This window comes from Bombus huntii, chromosome 2 (assembly GCF_024542735.1).
Source record: "Bombus huntii isolate Logan2020A chromosome 2, iyBomHunt1.1, whole genome shotgun sequence".
Classification (NCBI taxonomy): Eukaryota; Metazoa; Arthropoda; class Insecta; order Hymenoptera; family Apidae; genus Bombus; species Bombus huntii.
In genome coordinates, this window is record NC_066239.1 from 737,214 (window position 1) to 759,503 (window position 22,290).

The 22,290-nt window shown below is 29.8% G+C and overlaps 1 protein-coding gene and 1 long non-coding RNA gene across 2 annotated transcripts in view; one reads left to right on the top strand and one right to left on the bottom strand.

Moving 5' to 3' along the window:
• Positions 1 to 22,290, bottom strand: part of LOC126873570 (serine-rich adhesin for platelets-like) — a 134,060-nt gene that overhangs the window by 20,115 nt on the left and 91,655 nt on the right. The window contains exons 8-9 of the mRNA XM_050634614.1: positions 20,882 to 21,015; positions 1,574 to 1,622 (exon numbers count right to left, since the gene is read on the bottom strand). Of these exons, the coding sequence (XP_050490571.1) occupies positions 1,574 to 1,622; positions 20,882 to 21,015 (183 nt within the window). The remainder of the gene's footprint in view (positions 1 to 1,573; positions 1,623 to 20,881; positions 21,016 to 22,290) is intronic.
• Positions 3,105 to 9,916, top strand: LOC126873645 (uncharacterized). Its single transcript, XR_007692476.1, has 2 exons — positions 3,105 to 8,469; positions 9,640 to 9,916. It is a non-coding gene; the product is annotated as an uncharacterized LOC126873645 (long non-coding RNA).

The following is a 22,290-nucleotide window of genomic DNA, read 5'->3' on the forward strand; positions in this document are numbered from 1 at the left end:
AAGTGTTCTATAATACTTTAGATATTTTATGTATCCTTGCACGTAAAAATCTAGTTATAAAGTCCTATATCTATAAACACTTACAATTGCAATAATTGTATTTTATTTTATTGTGAAATATTAAATGTAGCAAAATTTACCTCATGCAAATACTATGACCCAAACCGAAGCATGTTTAGAAACGTAATAAATTACAAATCGTGCTATTAAAAATATTATTTATATATTTTATATTACTAAAAGTTAAAAACATCGTCAATATCTTGTTAAAATTACTAAAAAATAAAGATAATATAAAAATATCGTATTTTATTTATTATTCAATGTACGGATAATAAAAAAATTTCATTAGAATTCTACGAGATTTAATAATTCATTCAAATCCATCCTGCGCATCTTATTTACGAACTACCGCTTATTTATAAATATGTTACCTGCTCCATCGATTTACCAGCTTTCCCCTCTTTTCCTTCGAAAGCTTTCACGAAAGTATTGTATCACCTGACCGTACTCGGTTGTGGGACCAGTAAAATGAGATGGATTGTAATAATACTAATGTGTACAGAGAAAAGAAGATTCGAAAAAGGGCAAAAATACTTTTAATTTATTAGCATTAGGATATCATCACAAGGAGTTCGTGTTAGCAAACAGTTAAACAAGAAGTTACAAGAAAAGCTAAATCAATGTATGGTATAACATACCTACATTCGAGTATATATAATCAGTGTATGTATTATACACTTCGTTTAATAAAAACTATCCATTAATTTTCGTGTGTATATACATATATATTATTCATTGTTATTAATTTCAAATTATATATGATTATAATAGTTTCACTGTAAATTTTAAACATTGTGACATCGTTTTATGTAAAAATGTACATATATAAATTGTTTAATCATCTGCATAGTCTATACGAATAACTACTAATTACTTATAATAAGTCTCCTGGGGTTTTTGATGCTTAAACAACAGAAAAAAATAATACAATTTCATGTTTTAATTAATAAAATATTTTCAATTCTATATATATATATAGTATAGATATATAAATATTATAACACATATGTAGAAATTATGCTATAGTATTTCTAACAAGTCGGAGCGATTTATTACTAAGTAGACTATGGATATTTATGCAAATTACAGGCAGTGATAAAGAATTGAAACTGTTATAAATATGAGATATATTTCACTTTTAATGCTTTATACGCATATATATTTCCACGTTTATGTATGCTCACCCTTATTCATTTTTGTGTATATTTGCACTTGGTATAAATGTATGAAAATCTCTAGTCTATTAATAAACTATAAGTAAAATGGAATCTTTTCATCATTTTTTGAACAACTTATCGGAATATTTTTCTATCATTCTCACACATTATTTTATTATTTTTAATTTTAATGCCTTTAGAATATTTTATTCGTTTAAAATCCATATACTACATTATTTATATAAAATATCAATAATCAGTAGAACCTTGAATCCCGACTCCCAGCAGACCAATCGAAGCGCAATGCAAAATATATAAATGTACAAGTAAATAATTAATAGAACAGTACTTACCGAGATCAGAGAGCGAAACTTTCTCCAGAAAAGGATCTACAACGGGCAGCTGAAAATAGAGAATACAAATGAATATTATTGGTTCGTCATAAATGTTATATCATAATATCTATCGTTTTTATCGTCAACTGTATTTTTCATTTCATCTTAGAATATTACAGTAGAATATTTTTCATCGGATATTTTTCTGTTTCTTTTCTTTCTATACAGCAGTCAGAATGATTTTATTAAAACATTACCAACATGGATAATTATGAAATAAATAAAAAGAGGTGCTCTGACGGCATTTTTTTATACTTTATGTTTTAATAAATCATTTATAATCTACATGAATAATTGTAGTCATTTTGAACAGAACAAACTACACGTGCCACAAAACGTAGGTGTAACTTTAGAATCGAAATTCCTTCCATCAACATACGTATACTGCGACTAAATTAGATCTATATATAATACATATACGACTGCATTAAGTGTATGCATACAGAGCTGCTTTTGCTTTTTGTAGCGACTACTTTTCAAAAGATAGAAATTAATATTATCTCGCTTTTCAGTAGAAATATTATTTCATTGAAAATTTCCAGAGATTAACTTCATTTAAGTACCTATTTCATATTGAAATAGAACACCCATACTTTCATTTTATAATAGTACACCCACACTCTATAATGTGCCCTATATAATAAATTTATATAAAATCGTAAGGAATAAATCCCAACTACGTTTTACAGTTTTACTAATAGACTGCGAATCTCTGTGCACTTACGGGAAATTTAAAAGTGTAAAAAGTGTAAAATGTGTAATAATGCAGTTAAGTGACTTTTTCCCAATTTTCACTATTTTACTTCGGCTTTGTTTTATTAAACAATGAAAAATTTTTAAAATATAATGTTTTTGACATTTAATGTTCAAAATTTATCAAACAGGTTAGAGTGGACCTTGGGTCTTTTCAGAGTCAACAATTTTTTAAACAATCGAAATATGTATTTCCATTTTTTCGTATATATATAAATAGCTTTATTGAAAGCTAACTGAATCCTAAAATACAAGACAAACTTAACTAACCATTTTAGTAAATTTTAAACGTTAAGTGAATTACATTGAAAAAATATATTTTTATTTCTTTTTACGTAGTAAAGAAAAATTTCTAAATTTGATTCTTTCTTAGTAAAATAATAAAAAGTATATTGATTTCTCGATTAGAACTGCCTCAGTTAAAATAAAGCTACAAATTTCCATAAAAATCCGCAGTCTATTTATTACAAATATCTGTTTCACTTTTATTTGAAGGAAAATTGTTTGCAAGATATGTCCTCAGATATATAGGAAGATATATAGTTAAAAAAATGAAACAATAAGTACCAACGCCTTCTTCAACAAAGATTTTGGACTGAACGGTTGCCTCTTCTTTACGTTTGTCGTGATTTTCGTGTACCAATTCGATAAAATGCCAGACGAGCTGGTACTATGAGCTATGCTGGGACTCTTGGTGACAGTTCCGGTCGGTTCGCTGGTTTGCCGACGAAACACCATTTTTACACAAAGATTTTACTCGACTCTCACTCTCACAGGATCACAATCCATGCACGATTATATTCGGATTATTCCATTTAAAAAGTAAACTTATATTATTCTATTTCCTTTTACTTTCGATATTTATTGTTTTTTAAGAGATGATTTCATGACATCATAAACTACCAATACCTTCAATGTATGTTTTTCAATGTATTCGATAGATATAGATACTTTAGTTCTTGATATATATATTTATTATTTTCCTCTATGAAAAGATTTTATTTCACGAAAACATTTACAAACTTTTCCTATTAATTTTCATGATCATTCGAACGTGTATATTTTCAAGAATCCTCGAGAATTCTCGAGGTCGGTTTTCGAACAGATCGTCTACAATACCTTGTATATAGATATGTATACGTATGTATGCTAGCGCATTATGATCTGTCTTATCGGAAAATAATTGAACATCGAGATCAAGAGACAACATATAAAACACATTTTATCAATTTCTTCCTCACAGGAACTGCTGATTACACATCCTTCACTTTTTCGGAAAATCAAATCAATTTTTCGGCTTTATTTGGGAGAAAAAGAGACATTCATACACTTTACCAAATGTTATTTGATTCTTTGGAAATATAGGAAGACACGAATCTTCAACAAATCTTCGTGCGAACGATTATTTTTTAAACTTTTATATGAGAATCGGTATTAAATTGAAAAATCTTGTTGTGAAAAAATACCCTATTCAAAATATCCTACAATGACCAGCAGAAATAAAGTTTCCCTTAAATAAACAAAAATATTCTTTCGCTGTCAAAAGAACAAAAAAAAATTATATCGATATTTTTTTTTTTTGTACTACAAATCACCAATAATTCTGAAATTATAGTAAACACGTTTTAAGAAGTAACAGCTTCCTAAATGAATTATTTAAATGAATTATAACTTAAAATGATAACAAATTTTATATTCATTCATAAAAACAAAACATTCTCGTTTGGCACGTAGCTTAAAATTTTTGATCGATAAAGTACTACATGAGAGTATTGGGAACTCGATACTCTGTGAACAAAGTTATAGAAATATTATAAGAATTTCATCAAACACTGAAGTGTCTCGTTTATACGAGATAAAAATTATATCGTTGAAACATCTTTTTTCCCTGTTTTGTTTTCCTGTTGTGTTTTGTGTGATATCTCCCAATTATTCAACGATATATTAAGCAGAAAAGTTTCTTTGCTGTATTTTTAATCGGTTATCTCACAATTATTGACAAATTTAGAAAAATAACTCTACAATCCGCCATGAACCGTCGAAATATCAACACGGATAACGATTGGAAATATCGTAAGAAGATTTCGATGACACAGCTTTCTTCGGTACACTGTACGAATATGTCTTCCGAGGAATGGACGACTGATTCGAGTATCAGAGTATCACAGATTACTAATGCCACATTGGCATTGAACGCCCATGTCTACTAGCATTGAATACGAATGAGTTAAACACAACAATACACTCAGAAAAATGATTCCTTCTATGACATGATCTGTGCCCGATACCAAGTGAATCGAAAAAGCGTATCCTCTTTGAAATTCTAGCTCACAGGAGGAGGTTTAATTAAAACATTTTGAATTGTACATGCTTCTCTTAACTTCACAAAAATTTTAATGTGATAAAAAATTCGATTACAAGTAAATAAGTAAGGCTTCAAAATTTAAGAAAAGCATACTATTAATTACTTTCAACTAAATTTTTTCGGTTAAACGATGCTATTTTTGAACACTAACTTTGAGAAAGTAAATGTTGAATTAATATTGAAATCAGAATATCCTCTAAACTATTCAGTTTTTGGTACAAATATGCTTTGATACTGTTTTATTAAAAGTAAATAACTGCATCGATTAGTGCATTATTATAATTATTAATATAATTATTAATATAGAACTTTACCATCTTTTCTTTTTTGTTTTCGTAGAATGTTATATATTATAGATACTACATGTTATATATACTGTGTATGATATACATATTGCACACACATAAGAGATATCGTGAAGCATCGTAGAAATTAGCATGATTCATAAAATTTGCGTTTTTAGTCCTGCAAGATCAATAATTTACATATTGCTAATCTTGTTTAATTAAAGATTGTCACTCGTCATATCGTTGATAGGATACTATGTATGTGGTGTATTCGAATGCATGTTGTATCGTTGTCAAGCCTTCTATTTATGGACTTCCGACTGGAATATGTATATTTTTGCTCGCTGATTGAAGAATTTATAACTTACAAAAAGGTAAAGGAGAAAGAAGCAGGAAAATCTCCTTTTATGAGAAACTTCGATAAAAATGAAGATGTTTTCTTATGGCTTCAAGCGATATTTTATTAAAAGAAATAAATATAGCCACTTTTTTCTAATAACTTAGATATAAATAATATTAATTGGATTATAGCAAGTTGGATTTAAATAATATCTTTATTAGCTTCTGTCTAATAAACTTCTCTAATAAGTTTCATTTTTGAATCTGAATAGATTATAGTGAATCATGCTATGATTTATCAACTCTAGAATATATTAACTTCGGAATAACTGATAATTAATCAAATCCAAGTTAATGATCCCTACAAAAAGTCCAAAGAATATAGATTATTTTTCATTCACATTTCAAAGAAAATTAAAAAAAGGTAACTACATACGTACCGATCTAACTATCTTGCTAGCTTTCATAATTAAAAGTATAAAAACGTCAAATAGCTTAAATAGATATAACATTTTTTTTAGATTGTGTATTTGTTATTAATTTAGCTGAAATATATTGTTTACATAGATAGGCATACATAGAAATTCATTTTTCAACCAAAAATTCTCACAATCAGTCGTTCACATTTACTTCTCTTCGAGAGAATTCATTGCGATAGAAATGTATCAGAAGATCGCGTAATACCTTTCCTACGAGCAAAATAAAACGTTCACGGAATCGTACGAGACATTCTTCTAGATTTTAGATTCTAGATTCTAGACGACCACGTTTCTTCCACAGTTCTAGTAAATTGTAGCAAGTTTACAGAGATTAGTTTGTCAAGTGTCTGCCGGTATCATTGTCGAGAGTTCGTGAAAACCGGTAAAGACTTTCTAATTTTCTCGTTGATTCTTCAGGTTTTACGCCACGTTATCGTTGCGCGTATATGTATAACATTGCGAGTAGCAAATAAGTACAAGTTTCTTGGCAAAGTTCTGTAACGATACATTAGATATGCAAAATTGTAGACGGATAAAAGTAAGAAATATAAGGAAAATTTAAAAAATGAGCAACTAAATAATGCAATTATTGACTTGTCCCACAATATTGTATTCGGTGAAATATTAAGCAACTTTTAAATCTTAACAATAAACAAATAAGATTTCATTACATTTTTTTAAGCATATTATTTTTTTTATCTAATTGTTTGAAGAGAAATAACGGTAAGCATATTTTATTTCAATACGTTATTTCTTAGAGTCATTTTCTTTCAATTTCAGTTAAATGATATTAGAAGTAAATATTACTTAAAAGGCTATTTATAATTATTTATTAAAATGATCATATTTGCTCAATTCCTTACCCGTGAACAATACATGTATATTTTTCTCATTTATAACAGCTTCTAATGAGTAATAATAAAAATGTTATTTGAACAACAGGCTACTTTCTGGTATACGAGTGTGATATCAATAATTCTTTAATATGTTGTCGGAGTAACACAGTTCGCTGTAACACAGTATGAGAATTCCTACAACACAGTTTTGCTGTAACATGGGTAGAGAACAGGGGAAATCCCAATACAAAACAGCACGTAATGAGAATTTTTAAGTGCATTCGATGCTTTTCACTCGAGGAAGCGTGTGCGTTGTCTGCGATTTGCTTACGAAAGTTTGAAATATTGAAATTTTCGATTTATTATTAATTCATAGAATATCAATCCTTCGCTCTCAAAAGCTTTTTCGCTAAAGGGAAACAGCAACTCGAAAATTTCCTGACAAAAAGTCGATGATATTTTTACGGCTAACAGATCATCGTGATGAAATCATACTTGAATTAACAAAGCTCGAAAGATGAGGATGTTTAGATGAAACCAGAAAAGAAACGCCTCCGCTTAGTGGTGTTTAGCAGTGACGAAGAAGAAAACATTATGTAATATTAATATGTTATACTTTTCATTAATTATTGGTTGTCCTAATACACATATGTCTCTTATTTGTGAAAAGAAAATGGAAAAAAACGACTATAACACCATAATGTTTGCATAGAAGCACGTACGATATTTATAATTTAAATTCTATATACACTTATTGTAAACATAAAAGTAGTACTTAGGTAGAATCTTAAATAAATTTTCTTATAAAACCTTTAAGAAACATAATATATACTGTACTTATAATATACGCAAAATATGTCTAAAAATAATTCCCAGCACCTAAGTTAATTCCAAGTTTTTAACAATATCCCTATTTCTGTCGAGAAAAGGTAGAATCTGGTCTATGTCTTCCATTATGAATACCCACGCAACGCTACTCTACGCAATACCAATGCCAATATTTATCGACACGCAGAGACATATTCCAAACACGCAATAACGTGTTTTCCAATATGATATACATCATAAATAAAATCCAAGAAAACATAAAAAATGTAAAAAGCTTAAGCTAAAAACAAGGAATGAGATAGTTAACACGCAGATGAGTACAAGTCAGCATCTAATAGCAGACAAAAGTTTGTGATCAAACAGATTTTTCACTTTATATGTTAAAAGCCATATTTTAAAGAATTTCAACTAGTGTTATATAACTATATTACAAAAGCGCTTACATATTTCTTTTAACGTTTTCTTTTCGTTGCCATGCCCTTATACGCAATATTAGTTAATATTCTTCCAAATATCGCGATTATATTTGAAATATAATATAATATTGAAATATAATATTGAAATATAAAGTAAAAAATATATAATATCCAGCTGGAAACTTGTGTACACCGGTGCAGAAAAACTCAAAAGAATTCATACAAAAATACCGACAACTACCGACAAGCGATAATCATGAGAGAAACCGGTGTTTTCCGTGAATCACCAATCACTGGGTGCCTTCTTTTCTTTCCATGGGCGTAACTCTTTCTTTTTTTCTTCTTTTTAACCAACATACATATACAGACGAGACAAACGAGACAGACTCATTCGATCCGTGCCAAGAATAGTGATACCGTAGAGTAGATTGCCGAACAAAATACACGTATATAACAAGCACAATAAACGAACGCAAGATAGGACGAGGTAGGCGCCAACGATCACGATCAACGTGCTTATTTCACCAATGGAATTTCTGCTGCGAAACGCGGTGAGTTTTCAAAATATCGACGAATATAACAGTTCTTCCGCTTTGAGGGAGAATTCAAAATTCAGACTAATGTATGATTAAGAAAATTAAAAGTCTGGATTTTCTTTTCTTAGAAGAGGAAATAAATACATATAATTCAAGGGTTTTGTACGATATAAATGAAGTACATTCTTTCCTCAATATGATACGACATAGATATAAACATAAATATCTGAAATTTATATTTATCTAGAAGGTTTCATTACGAATACAAAAATTTGTTATAACTGGATCGTAGATGTTTATAGAAATTCATATTTTTATTAGCATAATTATAAAACGGAATCAAACATGTTAAATTAAATATTATAAATGGGTGCTATACTTGAATATTTTATACATGTATCTCCGAATATATTATATGTTTCCTGCAGTTTTCAATCTCTAAATATTTTACAAGTATATAAACATACACAGTCTTTTTATAAGTATGCATGTGTGCGGTCTAATTACGTAAAAAAGAAAAGCAGTATGTATTATTTGTAAACAACCAAATTTATACGAATTTAATTTAATTAAGAGAGAGATTTATATTCTGACAGTTCACATGTAATCAAATTTGAGAAAAATATTCAGAGTTATTCAAACGTGAAGTATACAAAGAAATCTCGTTTTAATTTTCTTTCGGTTATTGTTTTTTTCCACAATTGAACAATATATTGTTAATGTATAATTTAATATTTCGAAGCACACAGATTTTTCTATCGTACTTTTATTGAAAATTAACTTTATTCACGAATTATACCTATGCAGGTTTCTTAAATTAAATATTTTGTCATTCGTGCCATTTCTCCACCTTAACTGCCCGATTGATTAAAACTTTTTTATTTCTACCTGCAATCTAAGAACTAGTAATTATGGTAAACGAATCGTTTGTTACGATAAGTTAATAAAATTTGAAATTGCAGGATATGATAATATGCGTAACTTCCAGTATCTCTTTAGAAATACGCAATAAAATGAATAAAATGAATAAAATGAGTGATCGTTTTTAAATAAATTCTTTGTTTTTAATTAAATTCTTCTTATGGTTATTGCGTTTCTATCGGATAATTCGCAAATATGTATGTACTACGAAACAGCTCGGAGATCGATCGATATAAATACTGTCTATTTTTTCTGTGCCATTAGCGCCACAAAGAGAGTTCCTGAAGACATGCCAAGGCTTTGTAGAACAGTTCGAACCATGTTGTAATATCAAGAGTACTGTAATGTTATGATAGTATAAGTACCAAACTTCTCGATTGTGTTCGATTTCCTAGGATCCAATGGTTACGTTAGATCGGTGTAGCTTTTTTTATGTTGAATTTTACTAGAACCAGATTTGATTTTGTTTACATTTATATATACTTAGAAATATGCGAATGAATTGTCTACCAAATATATCAAAAAGTATATCAAAATATAACACAGGAGTTTAGTGTATCTTCTTTATTCTTTTTAAAATTAATATTTAATGGTAAATTTGTTATTATTAGCGGAAATAATCAATTTTTCCGCTTCGTTAATGTATTAAAATTCATTGTGAATTTTATTTACATTGGGATTTTTATGAAACTTGCTTAAAAAGTTCGACGTTATCGGAATTAACACTTGATCATCGGTGAACTATAATACTTGTTAAAAGTTTCTTTCAACTCTTCAATTTTTAACTCTTTATTAAGAATGTTTAAGCAAAGTAAATATCGGAAAAAAGCAAAATGTCAGAACTTTTCAAAATCTTATAATTTTTCTCAAATGAAGTAATTTAATAAATTCTAAGAAAATCTTATTAATAATCTAAAATTTCGAAATAAAATTTTTTGCGGTGAAAGGTAAAAATAATTCCAAGTTAATTTCATAATTAACATACTTATGATTACATCTCTCAAAGAAAAAAAACGAAATATTCTAAATTCTGAAGAAGAGGAGGAATATTGAATTTTATTTATTAGTAGGAATTTGTGTTCCACACAACTGTTGATTTGACACTATTGTATCACGATAAATTTTCGTTGACTTCGAGCTTAAAAAGGCGCAAATGAAATGATTCTAAAAATACAAGGTAGCTCTTGTTTTTGGCGTGTATTCAACCACGATCGATCATGAAACATACTAACCACCAATCGATCAAATAGCTATAAATTATTAGAAATAGCGTGGACCGTCTATTCACACGGTTTTAAATTTACTACGAAGCATTTATTTCTAAATATAAATATCGCTATACTTATCCATTAAAACAAACTCTATTTGCTACGAATATTCATTTTTTAGTAATAATTGAATTCATTTAAATATCTAAATTTCTATTTCTAAAATTTATTTTTATTTTTTTAAATTTCTAAAATTAAATAAGTAAATAAATGTATTATAAATTATTTCCACACATATATATACATACATATATATGTATGTATATAATACATTTTAAATAAATTTATTTTGCTACGAGAAAATTAAACAAATTCAAGCAATTAACAAATAAAGACTATCGATGTTAACCATCGTTAAGCTTGTTCGTACATTGTTGTAGTTTAGTTTTCTTTCGTTGACAAATATAGTTGCACGGACATACAATTTGTGAAAAGACTGGATTTAAATGGGACAGCTACGCAAAAATTCCGTTAATGTAAGTAATACTTAAAGCCGTGTAAAATAGTGTAAATGACACGAGAATCATTGTCTATGATCGTGACATTTTAGATCACGCACACATCATTCTGATTCTACGATACATAATTCACTATTCCCTTTGTTAGTACCTTTACTTTATTTATTTGAAGCTATTGACCTATTTTTTTGGTTTACCAAATAATTATTTGATTTTTAGTCCCTTGATTCTGTGTTTAGGAAAAGGAAATGATTATTTTCTAACCTTAGTGAATTCGCCACTAAAAATATTAACACAGCCTATAACGAAAATTATTTAGTTTTGGATAAACGATACGAAGAATTATATTCGTTTAAAAAAAAAAAAAATGATGATTTCACAGATAAATTGGCAAAGTTAAAAAGCTAAGAAATGTGGTCTTTGCACACATGAACATGAAAAGTTATTACGTATTATCATAAAAATCCAAACACGGAAAGATGATTAAATTTGAAAATAAACGTACAGAATTGTACGAAAATGAAAATATAGTTTGTGTGGTAAACATTGGTCACGTGAATTTTCCCAGCATCAGTATATTATCCTAACGAGCGTTTTGGATCATGACCGATATTCTTATAATAGCGGAATTTATTGCGAGAATCGTGAGCCATCTGCCAGAGAGATGTGAATATTGTTTGAAGATGCGAGCATCGTCAAATAATAATCTAAACATATTTGCCTGATGAAAATATTTACAAAACCGATCACAGTAAACATGGTCAGTCACATAAAGATAAATGTACGGTAATTAATTATCAGGACTAGAGAGAACCATTATGTACGTCATCGTGTTAAGTGAATATAAAACGTATAGAGAGCGTCACTCAAAATTTACATCAATATCATAGATATTAAAGTTCTTCTAAATATATTAAACTTCTCCAAGAAACAAATTTATAAAATGCCAAACTTCTACAATATTAAGGAAATTTTTGACATGTATAATTTTCAAAAAACATACGAAAGAAAATTAAGTTATCTAACTATAAATCACCAACCTTATCAGGAATTTATAGGATCATTAACAAAATTTTGAATTATAACACGATTTCATGTTCAGAATAAAAAATCTAAATTCATTCAGAATTTTAAAACTTCATTCAGAAGTTCTCGATTAGGAATATTTTTCATTAAAAAAATTTGGATGTACGTATGTATGTGACTAATGATTATCCAATACCTACAAGAGTAACCAGAAAATTTGAATTTAGTCAAATCTACATACATAATCGAACGTACCAACAATATATCGAGCGAAATTCCCTATCAATAAGAAAACCTTAATTCACTCTATTCATCCGGGACTGACAATATCCAAGGAAAGTTTCATTACTTCACGAGTGAAATAGCAGACTGTGTGTTACCCCCACGAGTGCAATAATTCCAATAGGAAACAATGTCAGAGAAGAACGGGAGCAGGTATTCGTTCGACACACGTCTCTAGCCTTTAGCAACAAGTGTTCGTCATTGTCGTGGCGTGGCTGTCCATCGGTAACGAGGCCCGCAACAGCGTTCGCGGTAATGTTTCTATCTAGAAGGAAACATTCGCAACGGTCTTTGATCCTGCACGAATTCAATACCAACACTGACCTAGCGCATCGTCGCATGCTGTCACTCTGACGACGCTCTGGCTCTTATCAGCTCGAAGGGGCAATTTATTCGCTCCTTCTTTCGCAAATCGGAAACTTTCCTCTGCACTCTATTCAACGATACGAAACAGACTGTTCCAAATAATTTTAACCCTGCCTATTGGATTCATATCAAACTCAACCAAAAATTCTTCAAATTTGAAGAAAATTTCAAAAGCTATATGAAAGTTAAACTATTGATATATACACATGATTTATCGTTTCAATTATCGTTTCAATATTATGCTGAAATTACTCTTCGTTAGAAAGCGTAGAAACCGTTTTACTCGTTGAAACATCGAAAATTGATATACGAAAAGATTTGAAGATCGTAGTAAGGTTAGAATTACGAGGCGAAGTGTTTGACGAAGATCCAACCTCAAAGTTCAAAGTCATTTATGTTTTGTCAAGTTTCCGGTGGTGGTAGCGGATGTTACGTGTCGAATTACAGGCTACCAACTATCGACCTATCTACCAAGTTTCAACGTAACGTATGAGAGGAAACTCGGGAAAACTGGTTCTCACACTTGACTAGACTCACGATCAAATTCACCTTGAACTACACTGACCTAAATCACTGTTACTGTTCATCGTCACATCGTCGAATACAAGAATTGTCTTTTGTTCATTGATTAACAAAACGAGTATTTAGTTTCTTCGTTGTCTCATCGAGAACTGAACTTAATCGGTTGAACATTTCAGGACGTACATTGTACATATAACGAAAGTAATACAATATATGTAAAATATCGTTACTCGAAAGTAACACGAAAATGTTCCTCGTGGACAATTTAGGCTGAATTAAATCGACTTGTGATGAGATTGTACAAAGTCGGAGGGGGGGCGAGGATTTTAGTGTCGCGGACAACACCAGCGCGGTCGCTCGTTGCAAACTGGATCGGCTTTCAAGCCGGCGCGGCGGAGTCCGCGACACGTTGTGTCGGAAATTTACGGCGCATCGGCTCGTATGCGCGCGCGACACTCAACCGATGCAATTTCACGGACTTTCTGTTTCTTTCCCTGGGAAAGTCACGTGCGCCGCGTGAATCTTCATTTACGTTGATTATTCTGTCACTGATCCGTGTGCGTCTTTTGTCGCTCTAAAGAACTTGCAATAATATTTACGTATATGGATTATGGCTAATACGGTAAGACTTATGAGACTAATTTGATGTATATAATATATATAATAGATATGTATAATATATGTATAATGTATATGGTTGATTGATGACCCAAATTTTAAGAGTATAGCAAGGTTGGTCAGTTAGGACTGACAAAATCAATATGTGAAGCAATAAATAATATAATCGAGTATCGAATTTAATTGGAAAGTTAAAAATATCTTCATCGTTAAAAGGTAATAAATTCTAAGTATGATTAATCGTGATAAATAGTAAATCTTTGCAGGAGAGTTATTTCTTTTTACTATGGAAATCGTTTTTCATTATATGTTATACGGAACGCAAGAATATATCACATTTCTGAAAATTTCGATCTCGTTAAATACATCATGTTTTTGAAACTGTAAGATGGATATCTTTTTGGGGGAAAAAAAGAAATGTATTTACACATTATGAATCTCCCTTATGTAGTTATTGATAATTTATATAAAAAAAAAATATAATATACAATAATATAAAATTGAATACAGTTTCGATATCTATAACAACCATTACCGTACTCTACCAAAATGATTCCGAAACCAAGAACCAAAATGTTCCTACGAAACATAGATACATGCATTCTAAAACCATAAAACATCCTACTCATATTCTTAAGTAAAATAATAAAAACAAGCTTGTCATTTTCTGCGAAAAACTTGATCAAAACTTGTAAATATTATAAAAATTATACAAGTATCAAAATATCAGAGTATCGGTTAAAAAAACGCAATAAAAATGAAAAACTGAGAGGGCAACAATTTTCTGAAAATATATAGCAATAAATATTTGACAAATCAAAATTTCCTAGAATTCGTGAGTTACATAACGAATACTAAAATTTCGCGGCAAAACGATTATAGTAGCTCGCGCAAAGGCTGTTTCACAAGTGTGATTGAATGTGAACAAGTGAAATTGATGTCTGCTTAAACTTCAGCATGCAGATTACGAACCGTTTCTATTCGTTTATACTTTATACTTCACGAACATCGGTACATCTAAAAAGGACGCGGTAAAAACGGACCTTATCATGCAAATTATACAGCTTTGGTACACGATGAGTAATAGATAACGCTTGCGGCAAACAAATTTTTTTTTTTTTTGAATCGCTTGATAGTCAAATCGATTTAAGATATGACCTGCGAGATTATCTCCGTTGGAAGTCTATAGTAAATAGATTTTTCTGTATATTTTTTCCTATAACACGCTATCGATAGAGCGTATCTTTCGAAGTATTTAAGTACATTGTACGTAGATATCATAAATTTTATTTAGATTTTTAATCCCTTTCATAATTTTATAATACCTTTGGTGGTTCGCATGATTTGTAAGAATTTATGAGTAACTGTACCCGAAAGTCTATTCATATTGAGATTATGACATACATATGTATGGTATGTATTTAACTACGTTCATAGCGCAGACTGTAAACACTCTTTATCGTGTGTAGTTGTCGTTCAACTATGGATACACGAGCGATAAGGTTTCAGATAAGCGTAGGGGCATGTGCCATAAATGCACCGTGAATAAGAGAAAGTGATACAAAACAAAGAACTTATTCGAATTTCAACACGTATGTGTGTGTATGTATGTGCGGAGATACATATATAATTTCCCTAAATATTTCACTTTCTTTTCAGAGCTGTAATTAGATCTTCTATATAAGCAGATTTTTCTTTGCTTATAAAAAATGCGGTTGATTACTATTAAATCGCTGTATATGTTCTATCTGCTAGAGTAAATCTTCTATAAATTCAATTAACATTCGTATTTACACGTTATGTTATTTTGTTACGAACATCTTGGAATTTATTTATATTTACTGCATTTTTACGATCTTAAAATTATTTAATTTCTTCTAGCCAAATCGTTTTGCATGTAAAGAATGAAGATCTATTCGATCTATTCTAAGCGATATTTGTCAGTATAAAAGCTTTCTGAATGCCCCGCTATTAAGAGACCAATGGAAATAGTGGGAATAATGTATCTTGTATAACCTCTAGGAACACGGTTTATATCGACTTAGGTAGCAATGTTACATTTATTATAACTAGTTTGCGGATTTTTATTCATTTGTATAAAATTTAAAAGTGTGCGAATTACATATTTATAATATATAAAATATACAAAGTAAAGTATTCGATATAATTTTTAATAGTTAAAGCAAATTTCTATCTAAATTTTGTTTCTTCAGTTGTGTTTATAAAATTCTAAATTTGCATAAAAACCTGCAGCTTAATTATAACTTTGATAACCTACTTATACATATAAATAAAGAGGCGGATAGAATTTATGCTGCAACAAAATGTTTCTGATTCTAGTATGAGTGATAGGTTTTAATAATTGTTACTGACGTGATAATATAGTAATAATAGAAGAAAATATGACAATAATAAATATTTAATATAATAATATTAATAATAGAAATAATATTTAAAAGAACAGATTTATATATATAAATACTATTGTACTATTATTACTATTATAAACTATTGTAACGAATGTACTAAATAATGTAATTTTCAAGTTATGTCATGTTATAGGGAGTTAAAGTAAGCAAGTAAATGAAAATAAATAAATTTTAGGTATATATTTCGTGGTTAGAAATAAAAAACAATTCGAGTAAATAAAAGGGATTTTCGAAGAGCTCTGGGCATTCAATTTTTGTAAATAAAAATAAGAACACGAAGAAGAAAAGTAACGAGAAGAATGAAAATGAGAGGAATAAAAAGTTGCGGGAATAAGAATGGAGAGTGAAGAACATGTGTCTTACATTATCCGGCAATGTTTTTCAAGACTATTCGTAAACTTATATATTACTGGTAGCAAATTTTTGCACCCTTTCCACGACGCATATTTGACGAAGCTCCAAGAATACACCTTAACAAATCGTACAATCTTCGATTCTATATTTAAAGTCATGATAGAGTTTCGATAAAAACACATTCTTTACATATGTTTCCTAAATATAAGCATAGACGATATATAACTGTAACATTTTTCATATATATACAATACATACCCTGTCCCACGATCGTATATGTACACACGGCATATAAGTCTGACAACTTCCGTAGTGGGGGTAACGGAGACTCTTACATGCACATGCGACATTTTACTATATGATCTCGCTGTGACCATATTTCTTTCTTTGTTTTCTTATTAAGAACAATAAAGACAGCTATATGGTCATAGCGAGATCCCGCGGTAAAATATCGCTCATGTGCATTCAGCCTTAATGTCGTGATCACGATCGTAAGATGCACTTTGCAAATCGGCAACTAGCCATAGCGTTTAAACTTTTACATTTAACGCCATTCTTCGGTGAAAGCAATAAAGCAGTAAAGAATATAAATGAAACTGAAGTAAAGTACTTTTCATAATTTTTCAGAATATATTTAAAGTAACTATAGAATATTTCGTGTGACACAGAAAATGTTGTGTACGGTCGTGTTACAGATTGAAGACACGAGGTCGCGCTGTACGACAAAGCTTCACAAATCGATTGAAGCATTTTACTGCGAACAAATTGAGAAACATTCCCTGATCTGTCTTATGCCTATAAGACTTAGCCTCAGCCACGGCCATATATACAGATCGGAAAATGTTTCTTAATTTGTCCGCAATACGGCGCTTCAATTGACAAGTTAGGATTCGTTGCGTAACGCCATCGTGTAAAAGTAGTCAGAATCTTTCTTCTCTGTCTTTGGCGTGGAAAAAAAAAGCGATAATGATAATAGATACCAATTTCTGTCTTACATATACGATTATTGTAATTATACTTTTATTATTTTATATCTAACTTATGTTTGATAAATGTTATATAATATAAATATTTTTTTTATTATTAAAAACCTTTGTAAAGTCTAAAATTACACTATAATTATGCTTTTATAATAAAAATAATATTGAAGTTAATAATATTGAAATGTTTCAATCATGTATACTTTGGAAGTGACATTTACATGTATTACAGATAGAGCTAATAGTTACACAATTTTTTAACGAATTTAAGAAAATTAAAAACAAATTTACTTTCCAATATACACGTCAAATTTAAACATATTAAATATATGTATGCATATTTGATTTGGAAGTTGTGATTTTGTTAAATTTTTCGTTGAAAATAATACATATTTAATAATAGTTCGTAATTAATTCATTTAAAGTACAGTTTTCTGTATATATATATTTACCTTAAATTAATGGTAAAGAATTGTGAAAAGTAATTTAGTTCAGTCATTGAGTAAGCTTAGTGGTTTAATTTATATTTTTTACCTTCGATGCTTTCACCAAAGGATGGCGCTAAATACAAAATGCTAACTTCTCGACTGTAGCACTCTATGACGGCCGATCTGTAAAACACAATTCCCGACATTAAGAGCTCCCTCCACCGGAGTTTCCACACCTGTTTATACAACCGTATAGTATCCCATATCTCATTCATTATTTCATAATTATATATAGTTCAAATTTCTTGCACTATTAATGTTGTAGTACTGTATGTGCTTGTAGTATGTACTATTCTATGGTAAATCGATAATATTAAAAATGATATTAAAATTGAACATGAAATAAAAAATGCAGAGAAGAAAATCAACTGCATGTTAACAAATGTCGATAAAAATGAACTTAAACTAGCGTCGATAACGTAGAAAGAATAGTGGTTCCATCACTTAAGAAACATTATCAAAATGTCGTAGGTATCATCTTTACCAACTGCCAGATACTACTTACCGACCATTACAACTTTATGTATGTGTTTAATTGGTAAGAGAAAAAGCAAAATCATTAACGAACAATTTATATATCAAATTGGTAACTTTTCATTTATGAGTTTGTCGCGTATCTCATTCATTTGACTAGATACATAAACAGAAATGATAACCTTGTCCCATTTCTCCAATATGATAAAGCACCTATGAGAAGAACGTTACTTCTTTTCTATACGATTCTATTGAATTTCCCTCTCTCTTATGTTCCAAGCTTTCATTGTGACCTAGATTCTTCTCGCGTTTCGTCGGACGATATATACAAATGCTTTACATATGTATAATGAGTTAGAGTAGAGGGAAAGACAAAAAAAATAAACGACTTGCGAACGTTTTGTTTATGTTCCGTTAGTTATCCAGCAACCTTGTGCGAAAACCATAGCCTAAGGACACCGTAGATGCGTAACGCGATGCAGATATTGGATATCGTTCTTATCTCGCATGGAATGCGTGATAATGAAAATTTACCGCTGCGAGAAGCTTGTATCAGGGAGAACGAGAAAGAAGTGAAAAAAATATTTGTATATCGTAGTTTTACACTAATCGTCTTCAACTAAATACAACTTAAATTAATAATTAAAGCATACGAGAGCTAAGAAGTCAATACGCTTTGAACTCAGTCTTTAGATATATGAGATGTTCCATTTAACTTGCACGGTTGAATATTGTTTTATTATCTAAAATCACATCAACTTTCTAGGATTATTATCAGCGACTACCTTTTTTTTTATTAAAATAATGCACATGTCATGTTTATTTTATGACTCTGTGTCGTTTTTCAGACAATTATCATGTTATTCGCGTATAAATTTCTAATACTAATTTCTAAAAAGGCATAGAGACTATTAACATAGTTGAATATAAAAAGAAAAGATGTAAGAGAAGTTGATCTTGGAAAGCATCAGCATAGTTAAAACATTTCTATTAATGCGATTGAATAGGATAGATAATTATTACTATTATTTTCATTATTATATTTAATAGTAATTAATTGATTCAAATTAATTGAGTTTCGAGCTCACTAATATTTTTTAATGAAACTTTATATATTTTAATATGCCCTCAATATGCTCGTACATTTGATTCTCTAAATAATGGAAAGATATTAATATCTACTGAGAAACGTTTCTTTTATCTTTGTATCAATAGACTATAATCTATAGAAAAGCAAAAGCGTACAAAATCTTTATATCGAAATTTCTATTCGCTTTCAGTTTATTAGAAAACACTATGAATGTTGGCAATTTAATTTAACACATTTTCTTAATGTGATAAATACATGAACTTCTCGGCCTTCAATCGCCAAAATAAGAATAATTTTATGGGTGTTATCTATGTACGTAATATTAATTCATGCGCTAAGGCTTCATCCGCTTTCACCTTCCGAGAAAATATTATCCGACATTCTTCTTTAAAGCCATCATAAATTACAAATATTGTATAATAATAATCGTCTTGTTCGCCATTATCTATTTATTTACCTATTTATATTATTTATTTACTATTTTATATACTATAAAAATATTTAAAAAGTAATAAAAAAATGATCTCGAAATATAAAAAAAAAACAATCTAAAGTGAAAATTTTCGATCGTGGTCTTTTCTACCAAATATATAAAATATTGTTTATTCAGTTTCATATTTTTGTGGCCATAATTAAAGAAATAGGAGCCACACAGGAATTTGTTTTATCCAATAAATACGTATTTATTATAATTATTAGAATTTAGAGTTATGGATGTTCATATAAATTCAAATTGTTATTAACTGAAGGCTAATCAAAAGAATGGAACTTAAACAGAGCTGTGTCTTTCATCTACTAATAAACATAATATACCATGCTTTGGATATTTACATTCACATTACATTTTATACATTTTTACACTTTTAAATATCTCGTCAATCCATAAACATCCGCAGTCTAAGTATTACAGTGAATATTTTGGATATTTTTTTAAATTTTCTATATCTCTGCATATTGTATGGATGCTCTACATTCTTACATCCACAAGTCTATGTGAATGGAACATATCGCAACTATTGCAAGTTTATGTGGAACACCCTATATGTTACTTATCCCCAATAAAGATCTTGGCAGATAGAAATAGATTACGAAAATCAACATTGATGAACCAGCATCGAGTTATAAAAACTTAGATTAGAGTTAACACTCACCCCTCTCGCGTCTCGGAAGAGGATGGCGGCGTGCACAGGATCTAGACAAGCATCGGAAGCTCTATGAGGAATCGCGGGTGTACCCAAAGAGAATCGTCTGGCACCAGGATCCAAAGAGCTCCGTCTAAGTGCGCCTGAAATTTTCAATTCATATTTTATCGTTGGTTTAATATAATGCGAAAATTATAATTAAAAAACCGAGTGTCTGATATAAAATTATAAATGATAATAGAAATTTAAACTGCATGAAAAAAAAGAAGAAAAGACGTTATTGGATTATAATTTCTATTTCTATTTCTTAATTTTAGTTAATTTAATTGTAATAATTTTTCTATTAAATTAAATTTTAAATTAAAGTGAATGTTACGTATTAACGTTATATGTAATAATTAATATATGTATATCAATCTATTAATTGAAGCATTATAGAATAAAATATTAACGAAGAAGAACCAATTTAAATTAAGAGAATATTGGTCCATGTAAATGTAGATATGATATAATTTATTTATAACAAAAATGAACCGACATGCTTAAAAATAGGAGGTTAAAAGATCACGATATTATTATTTCGAGTGACGAGCTAACTGGTATTATAACATTAATATTCTTCTCTTCTTCTTCTTCTTCTGCGTTTTACGTCACATGGTTCATTAAAAAAAGGCAAAATCGTGGTTTACCTCGAGCCGTTAGAAATAACGGGGGGCATGTATGTATTAGGTTTTCCGGAAAGTTCGTTCCGATTTTCAAGGAAAATTCAAATGCAGCACATTTAAATTTCGGTATACGATTGAATTACATAGGTGCCATTTTGTTCCACAACCTTTCTCTATCTTTCACGCAAATTGAATATTTCATCCTTTCGGAACTTCTCAGGTTTTTCGACGAAAAAATTTTCAATATGATTTTTTATATCGACAAAAGAGTTCAAGCTTTTACCATTAAAGGAATTTTGTAATGATCTGAAAGGTGAACATCTGAGGGCGCAATGTCTGGTGAATACGGTGAGTGGGGTAGCACATCCCAAACAAGTTCCAACGGCTTTTGTCGAGTAGACAATGGCACATGAGGCCGTGTATTGTCCTGATGGAACACGACGCTCTTCCGATTCGCTAGTTGCCTGGACGTTTTTGTTCAACTGCTATTTTTAATTCGCCTAATTGCGAGCAATACTTTTGCGAATTTATCGTCTGGTTGTTTAGTAGAAACACCAGACACAGAGTATAGCTTTTTTTGGACGAAGACCGCCTTTTGGGGTGGCTAAAGGTGATTCGTTCCGCTTTCCTCAAGATTTTCTCCACTCAACATTATTATAAATAATCCATTTTTCATCGCCCATCACTACTTACTTCGAAAATGGTGTCCCTTCGCTGCGTTTATAGAGCGAGTTGCAAATGGAAATACGATCA